This window comes from Schistocerca gregaria, chromosome 2 (assembly GCF_023897955.1).
Source record: "Schistocerca gregaria isolate iqSchGreg1 chromosome 2, iqSchGreg1.2, whole genome shotgun sequence".
NCBI lineage: Eukaryota > Metazoa > Arthropoda > Insecta > Orthoptera > Acrididae > Schistocerca > Schistocerca gregaria.
Genome location: NC_064921.1, coordinates 435,345,988 through 435,355,442, shown reverse-complemented (window position 1 = coordinate 435,355,442; position 9,455 = coordinate 435,345,988). Strand labels below are relative to the sequence as shown.

The 9,455-nt window shown below is 46.1% G+C and overlaps 1 protein-coding gene across 1 annotated transcript in view; it reads left to right on the top strand.

The window, feature by feature from the left end:
* Positions 1 to 2,422: 2,422 nt before the first annotated feature.
* The window catches only part of LOC126325085 (uncharacterized), a 29,141-nt gene continuing 22,108 nt past the window's right edge, over positions 2,423 to 9,455 (top strand). The window contains exon 1 of the mRNA XM_049995143.1: positions 2,423 to 2,504. Within this exon, the coding sequence (XP_049851100.1) occupies positions 2,491 to 2,504 (14 nt within the window). The 5' untranslated portion in view covers positions 2,423 to 2,490. The remainder of the gene's footprint in view (positions 2,505 to 9,455) is intronic.

Here is a 9,455-nt window from a genome sequence, read left to right as displayed (position 1 = left end):
ACGGACCAAAGGCTCGGTTTATGAAACGATCGTCAATTCAGGATTATTGAAAGGTAGTGAGACAATTCAGAGCTGCACATTTCGTGGTGGATCTGTTCAGACAGTGGAAGAGCGTACCGTAGATGCTCTGCAGTCCCCAGTGTGAGACCTCTAGATAGAGCTGTTCAGTGGTAATAATAGACACGGATTCAAGAGGATCGGTATACAATACCACATCTCTCCATGCAGGTATAGGTTTTCCGTTATTTCCTTAGAACGCTGCCGGCCGTCTGGCCGAGAGGTTCTAGGCGCTTCAGTCCGGAACCGCGCGCCTGCTACGGTCGCAGGATCGAATCCCGCCTCGGGCATGGATGTGTATGATTTCCTTAGGTTAGTTAGGTTTAAGTAGTTCTAAGTCTAGGGGTCTGATGACCTCAGATGTTAAGTCCCATAGTGCTCAGAGCCATTTGAACCATTTTTGAACCATTTTGTACATCTCCAACATTGTAGTAATTGGTAGAAGCCAATCTGGATCGTGAGAGGGGCCAGTGTAAAACGAGACCCGTCGATTCAAACCGCTTCTTTGGTTCTTGCATAAAAGAACTTCCTGATTTTTCTGTTTAGCTTATTTTCGAAAGGTTTGAGTAATGGAAGCTCTATCACAAAAGGCCTATGTTATTTAGCGGTATTTTAATCTCAGTAGTTTCTTTTTATGTAATGGTCTTTTGTTAAGAAGATCACTGCAACGAAAGTAATTGCTGTAGCTGCCCTATGTCTGTCAGTAATTTTAATTCATCGCAAGTAATGCACTTAGCAGATGAAGTTTTTCCATCAAATCTGGACACAGTAAGTCTAGGGACCTCTAGTAGATTTCTTACCTTCCTTGGAAGCGTGCTAGATCCGACATGAGAAACGAATCAAAACAAATCCGCAACGGTCACAGACGTACCACATGTTCAGAATACTTAGAGATGATATAGTACAAAATGGGGGGAAACAAGCTTCACAAAGGAATAGTTTATACCAAGGTACGTATATAATTTTGTTCAAGTCCTTTGCTGATACGACCTTCTCGTAGAGGATAGTAGAGAAACTTCAGGCTAAATATGGCTCGAATTCTCCAAAGGACTGTCGCTAGAGCAAGCTGCCAATAAAAATATCGCTGAATGTAAGCGTAGTCTTCCGTGGCCGTTGTCACAGTCAATACAGTTCTTTTGGCTATGTGACCGCACTTTCAGTGTGTAAGATTCTCCAACATCTTAGCCTCTGTTGCAAATGGCCTTCCTCAGGTTGTTTTTGCTACTGAGAAAAAGCACGTGAGGAAGGCTATTTGCAACAGTGGCTCAGACGTCGGAGGATTTTTCACATTGGAAATGCGGTTAAATACCTAGAAGAATGTTATTGACTGAATCGTTAAAGGTTAACTGTGTGTCGAATAATTATGAAACGGCGACGGTGTAGGACGATATGGTGCAATTGGTGGAAGGCGAGAACGGCCAACGATCTCTATAGACGAGGCTCCAACTCTTACCGGAATCGGAGAAGTGCACCTCAGCCGTAGTATATGGTTGAGAATTTGGGTCTGACGGGAGACGTTCTGGGATAGTCTGCGCTGTTGCGATGACCACTGTGTCCGGATGGCGCATTATTCAGCGAATCTGCATAGTAAGCAGGAGACCAGGATTCCAATCTGGGTCCAGCATAAATTTTCAAACTTCCCCATCAATGAAACTTCCTGGCAGATTAAAACTGTGTGCTGCACCGAGACTCGGACTCGGAACCTTTGCCTTGCGGGCAAGTTTGGAAGGTAGGAACGAGGTACTGGCAGAAGTAAAGCTGTGAGGACAGGACGTCAGTCGTGCTTGGGTAGCTCAGATGGTAGAGCACTTGCCCGTGAAGGCCAAAGGTCTCGAGGTGGAGTTTCTGTCCGGCACACAGTTTTAATCTGCCAGGAAGTTTCATATCAGCGCACACTTCGCTGCAGAGTGAAAATCTCATTTTCTATCAATGTCCACTCGCAGGCAATGTCTGTAATTCCTTCGTAATTCATAGTGGCTGCTGGATCGAAACGGTATCTGTTCTTTCGGATATGTCACATAACCCTCTCAGGACGCATCACCTTCCAACGACCTCATCCGTTTCTCAGTGTGTCGGTCTCTAGTCTATTGATTTCCTCGACACCGCGAGATGAGGAAGCGAGCCGCTCATTCTCGTCACGTGCTATCGGAGGCACGCGCCAGCTGCGATCTGCGGCAGTGAGCGTAGTCGATAAAGCCGCCGCGGCAAGCGGTGAGAGGTGAGCGGTAGCGGGCGTTACGCAGGTCTCGCGGGCCGCAGAGATTTCGCCACGGCGCGTCTCGGCGGCCCCCTGCTGGTGGGGGGTGGGACCTCCCCTCCCCTCCCCTCCGTCCCCTCCCCTCCCGGCGGCGCCACACGACCTCTCCGGGCTGCAGCCCTGGACCCCGCAGTCTGGCGCGGCGCTCCGGCCAGACTGTTCCTGGGACCGCGGGCATGCGCCTACCCGGGTAAGTACGCTTTGCTCTCACACAGCTTATCCTGTCTGGTGCATCTAGCTTTGTTTCCCATCCAAACTGTGCAAATTTTGCTGGGCTTGTTCTGTGAAATCAGTGTGACACTCGTCAAATGAAGCTGATACTACATCCCTTTGGAATCGAGTAGCTTTTCATTGTTTTACTTTCCATTTTTCAACGACTGACATGCTCATCTTCGGTAAGTGCTGTTACATGGTCTCTGGCCATAAACTAGTTAGTATCTAGCAAGCAAATTCATCTAAGACCATCACTCGCAGCAACAGAGGAGGATAAAGAGCTCAGTCGAGGAAGAATGGAACTGTCCACCGCGATGAATTCTCTGAAGAATTTTCCTGAATTAATATTAGAAGTATTATATTTGTTCTCGACATATAGCTGCCACGCCAAGTTTACCTGCCCACTTTTAACTGCTGTTTTACAGTCCTTTTAATTATTATTTAGCCACATGAGTGCTTTTAAAAGACGATACGAAGCTTTTTGTACGATGGCTATCCGGAAAGTAAGGAACGATCGGTCGCGAAATGGAAGCCACAGTGAAAATCCGATGAAGCTTTGCACAGATGTGTTGGGCAGTCTAATATGCTGATAGACAGAGTCACCTAACTCTTCTTAGTTCTGGGAGCACAGTCAGTGCTTAAAGATACCTAGAAAATAGCGTCTCCCGCTAAGATTGAGTGCCTGACAAGAGATTTCGCCTGATTGCACGGAACTCCACATAATGTAAATGTTAAGCATGTCCTTCTTTATCACAGTTTTCAGCCGCACACTGCAAGTGCAATGAGGACATTCCTGCAGCGTTTTCGGTGTTAAGTGTTTGATCACCCACCATACAGCCCACAGTTGGCTCCCTACGATTTTCATCTGTGCTCAAATGAAGTGCTGGCTATAAAGACAACATTAACTTCCAAAAATGGTTCAAATGATTCTGAGCACTGTAGGATTTAACATCTCAGGTCATCAGTCCGCTAGAAACTAGAATTACTTAGACCTAACTAACGTAAGAGTATCACACACATCCATGCCCGAGGCAGGATTCAAACCTGCGACCGTAGGAGTCGCACGGTTCCGGACTGAAGCGCCTAGAACCGCTCGGCCACAGCGGCCGGCATTAAGTTGCAGTCCAGCGGAGAAATTTTTCCGAAGGCACGGGAGGCTGCCGTCTATCACGAGGTTACTGGAAAGCTGTTACAACGGTAACACAGATGCCTAAGTCAGAGAGGCGACTATGCAGCGAAGTAGCTGGAAGGTGTAGATAACTGTTGCAAATAAAACAGTTTTGATTTTCACTGTGGCTTCCATTTCGCGACGGATAGTTCCCTACTTTCCGAATATCCATCGTATAACATAGCTTAGATTTCACAGGGTTTCACCTTTCCCCGCTAGGTACTTGAGAATCTCCGCAGAACACGAGTTGTCGCGCGACATCAAGCTTCCCTTTGGTGTTACAAGGTCGGCATTGCTCATAGCCGCTGCCGGAAGACAACACAGGTGATCAGCTACAAAAAGAACGTAACAGAGTGAAGTCCACAGTCACGCTCCAGATGAGACTAGGAGCACAATTTTCGCTACCACAACGCGCTCCAGCGGTAACGACTAACACGGGGTGGTCTGTTTTGAGAATAGGAAGTAGGAAACCAGCGACAACTGTCCAGTGACTGAGAGGAAACACAAACAGGTGTACTGTCCAAGCTGTGGTTGGGCGCTGCTCCGACCAGTCACCGAGCGAACCGGCGTACTCGTTGAGGCCCTTTCAGCATCGGTATCCTGATTTACTTTCCAGATGCTTTCACTGAACATCTTACCCAGGTTTCTTTGATACATCCATGGCTGACTTTTTATGTCTGCGTTTCTCTGATTTGAAATCATACGACCTCATACTTTCGTTCCTTCCTTCCGATTACGAAATTCATCTCGATATTACGACAGCGAACCAGTTACTCTTTCCTCTCTTCTTCCTCAGAACCTTGTAAGTAGGCTGTTTAGGTTTTTTATTGGTAACGCCACGTAGCGCTCTGTATGAAAAATCACTGGCTGTGCTGTGCGCAGTCTGTGGCTGGTTGGCATTGTTGTAATACTCGCCATTGTAGTGTTGGGCAGCCGCAGCTGGAACAGCGCGTAGCGTTGCGCAGTTGGAGGTGAGCCGCCAGCAGTGGTGGACGTGGGGAGAGAGATGGCGGAGTTTTGAAATTTGTGAGAATGGATGTCATGAACTGATATATATAACTATTAAGGTAAATACATTGTTTGTTCTCTATTAAAATCTTTCATTTGCTAACTGTGCCTATCAGTAGTAAGTGACTTCCGTAGTTTGAATCTTTTATTCAGCTGGCAGTATTGGCGCTCGCTGTATTGCAGTAGTTCGAGTAACGAAGATTTTTGGTGAGGTAAGTGTTTTGTGAAAGGTATAGGTTAATGTTAGTCAGGGCCATTCTTTTGTAGGGATTATTGAAAGTCAGACTGCTTTGCGCTAAAAATATTGTGTGTCAGTTTAAGCACAGTCTTGTATGAATTTTTCTAAGGGGACGTTTCAACCTTCCTCTTTTTTCCTTCAGATAAGGAAAGGAAGGAAAATTAGTGCTTAACACTCAATCAGCAACCAAGTGAAGATGGCGTGCAAGTTCGGTTTCAAATGGCTCTGAGCACTATGGGACCTAACATCTGAGGTCATCAATCCCCTATAACTTAGAACCACTTAAACTTAACTAACCGAAGGACATCACACACATCCATGCCCAAGGCAGGATTCGAACCTGCGACCGTAACGGTCGCGCGGTTCTAGACTGAAGTACCTCGAACCGCTCGGCCACACCGGCCGGTTGTAAGTTTGGAAATATGGAAATCTGTGGTAAGTTCTATGGGACCAAACTGCTGAGGTCACGGTCCCTAGGCTTACACACTACTTAATCTAACTGAAATTAACTTACACTAAGGACAACACACACACCCATGCCCAAGGGAAGACTCGAACCTCCGACGGGAGGAGTCGCGTGAACCGTGGCAAGACGCCCAAGACCGCACGGTTACCTCGCGCGCTTAGCCGGCCGCGGTGGTCTCGCGGTTCTAGGCGCGCAGTCTGGAACCGTGCGACTGCTACGGTCGCAGGTTCGAATCCTGCCTCGGGCATGGATGTGTGTGATGTCCTTAGGTTAGTTAGGTTTAAGTAGTTCTAGGGGACTGATGACCACAGCAGTTGAGTCACATAGTGCTCAGAGCCATTTGAACCATTTTTTTGCTACCCCGCGCGGCCGCATGTTTGGATCAGAAGAGTGTCCGCTGTGTCTTTTACATAGGAACCACACTATCATTTGCCTTAAATGGTTTAAGGACACCAGACTAAACCTAAATATGGATGGGCTGACGGAGGTTTCGACCGTCGGCCTCTTGATTGAGTGTGATACCTTGCGACTGCACCACCTCGCTTTCAGTTTGGTCCTTCACTACAAGATAGCGCATGTCCCTATTGGTCTTAACAACTGCAGACCCCATAATTCACTGTTACAGTAAAATCAGTCTCACAACGTGTGAGCTGAAGATTAGCAAGAACTTGTCGTCCGTCTATTAAAGAAATAATTTATTGGGCCGCCAGGAAATAGTGGAAGGTATATTGCAAGAAGTCTTTCAACATAATTAGGTCGTCGAAAATAGTATCTTTGTAGACTTTGAGCACGTATTTCAATGTCACGCTAGGCGGCGAGGTTAGAGTTTGACATCCCGTCAACAACGAGACCCCGAATTATGGCATTGGAATGGGCAAAGTTGTGGAAGGAAACAGGCCTTACTTTTTGTTTATCAACCATCCATGAAGGCGCCTCGAACGATTTAGGGAAATAACGCAAAATCTAAATCCGCATAGGGATATAGGAGGGTTAGAACGTAAATAGCAACTATTTATTCACAACCGATACAAAAGAGTTACAGTTTGCACCTGTTACTGTCCTTCAAAGTAGTGACCAGCGTTTTGCAGAACCCGTTGCCAGCGATGTTGAAGGCGTAGTATTCCGTGAGCAGAGCCTGTTCTGTTGATGGTGCGAATGGAGCGGTCTACTGCCTGTCGAATCTCTGGGACAGTTCTGAAGTGAATAACACGAAGTGGTTCCTTCATCTTCCGAGTCAAATCAATGTCACAAGGACTTCACTCCGGGTAGTATAGTGGTTGGTACAGTACGTCACAGACCCATCATCGACCGAACAGAGCAGCCACAGCTAGCGCTGTATGAGTCCGAAGATGAAGGAACCATTTCGTGGCAGTCGCTTTAGAACCCTTCCAGAGATTCGACAGGCAGTAAGAGACCGCTCCATTCGCACCATCAACAGAACAGGCTCTGCTAACGGTGTACTACGCCTTCGACATCACAGGCGACTGGTTCTACACAACGCTGGCGACTACTTCGAAGGACACTAATAGGTGCAAACATGCAACTCTTTTGTATCAGTTGTATCGTTTGTGAGTAAACAGTTGCCACTATTTAAGTTCCAACCCTGGTACAACACGTCCTTGCCACTGCACCGTCCCGATGGTCGTGTCAGGTTTGTAATTCTCTTTCCTGAATGAGATTTTCACTCTGCAGCGGAGTGTGCCCTGATATGAAACTTCCTGGCAGATTAAAACTGTGTGCCCGACCGAGACTCGAACTCAGGACCTTTGCCTTTCGCGGGCAAGTGCTCTACCAACAGAGCTACCGAAGCACGACTCACGTCCGGTACTCACAGCTTTACTTCTGCCAGTACCTCGTCTCCTACCTTCCAAACTTCACAGAAGCTCTTCTGCGAAACTAGCAGAACTAGCACTCCTGAAAGAAAGGATATTGCGGAGACATGGCTTAGCCACAGCCTGGGGGATGTTTCCAGAATGAGATTTTCACTCTGCAGCGGAGTGTGCGCTGATATGAAACTTCCTGGCACACAGTTTTAATCTGCCAGGAAGTTTCAATTCTCTTTCCTGTCCTAAAGCTATTGGTCGTCAGACATATACTAATTCTGCTCGCAAGTATTTGCTTATGCATGCGGCCACTACTGGTACCCACATGGCTGAAAAAAATACCCGCAATTTAGCAAACATAACCGTTGCTTTTATCCTAAATGCTCCCTCTTATAGTATTCTATTACCAAAGACAAAATATCGTTATACTTCAATTAACTAAGTAAAATTTTAGGTTTCAAATAAATTGTCTTGAATTACTGATATCAAAAAATCGTTTACTACCTCAGAAAGCAATATTTTTGTCCAATTTCATATTATCAGTTCCTGATAAACCATTTCCACATAACCAGAGAGCCTATCAACATCGGTTGTGCATTAAGAATGAAAATAAAATAGTGATGTACTTTGGTCGTTTGTGATTTCCTTTCTCTGCAGTTCCCATCTGCGTGACTAAATAAAAGAATATTCGATTCATATCAGACACATATCAGTCCCTTCATTTACTGAACTTCCTCACAGGTAACGTGTCAAGGTCAATGTCTCGTTTTTCCAGTGCCATATCTTTTCCTTTCTTCACTGATTCCGTTCCATCTGTAAACTTCATTGTTGATGCAGCCGCATGTGCTTGACTCATACGTCGGCGCCTAATTTGTGTTTTTTGTATACCAGTGAAGTTACCAACATCAAAATTTATCTTAGCGACTGGTGAAGCAACAACATAAATACAACATTTAGCCAAGCCAGTCCTCCGTGAAAATTAAAATAAGGAGGAAAACAGCTTCGCGACAGGTAGTATGACAACGAGCCGACACAAGGATTAGAAAGAAAAAAACAATACTGAGGGTCGAAATGCAATAAGACTTTTAAAAGTGTCCAACATCTTTCCTCACGAATCAAATAATGTTACCGTCTGCAGCAAGCTTCGAGATTAAAGGCCCATTGCTGTTGAGGCTCCGATAGACTACCAGACAAGAACGTTGCCACAAATTATCCGCAGTCCTTGTCGATGAATCATCGAAGCATGAGACTCGAACTCAAATGACTTAGGGAAAAACAAGAAATTTAGTCAAGGAAAGCCAGACTAGGATACGATCCCTTGATTCTCTAGGTTCGAGTTCAGGGCTTCAACGACTTTGCCACCCCTCTGTCTTCCATTTACCGAGACCCACACATATTAACTCATTCACGGACTCATATAGGCTCTTCATAAATAGATCACATGCGGCGTAATACGTGAGTTATAGCCCGTTGCGTTTTCACTTTCTGTAAGCTACTGGTGCCAGTCTCAGATGACGGGGGTCGGGGAGGAGGGGGGGGGGGGAGGGAGGGGGGACAGTGAACCGGCCAGAAAACAAGGCGGTATGTTCTGTGGACAGAGAGTAAAAAGATCGGCCGCTTTCTCCCCTCGCCCTGCCCCATACTGCGTGACTGTCGTTCCAGATTCGGCCTCACGCCTCACTGCTTCCTCGTGCGCTTTCTTTCCACATCAGAGACAAAAAAACTTGCCCAGTCTGGCTTCCTGACAAACGGAGGGGCGCTCAGAAAACACAGATATATGCGCAGAACGAAAACATTCTGCTGAAACTGAGTTAACAGAACATGCTTTATTGTCAAACGTTATCTGATGAGATCTTAAGTAGGCATAATAGCTTCCATTGACACTCCAATAGAACCGTTAGCTCACGCCTCATTGACTAGAGAACTGTTCGGCAGTTCTGCAGATGGCCGAACCAATCTCCAGGTCCATGCAACTGCAAAAAATCCAAGTAGAGTAAGCACACATGAACGTGAAGAAACTATAATAAGAACAAAGTAGAGATAAAAACACAGATTACACGTATTGCATATTTTTTGTTCATTGCGCACCTAGTGTTTCTCTACTTGCTGAACACTCTTCATGCTTGTAACTGAAAAAACTGAAAAGCGAACACTATAACCACCGTACCTTAAAGACGGCTGACACATTCGGTTCCTTAGCTCCACAGCGAGATCCATGGACAAAG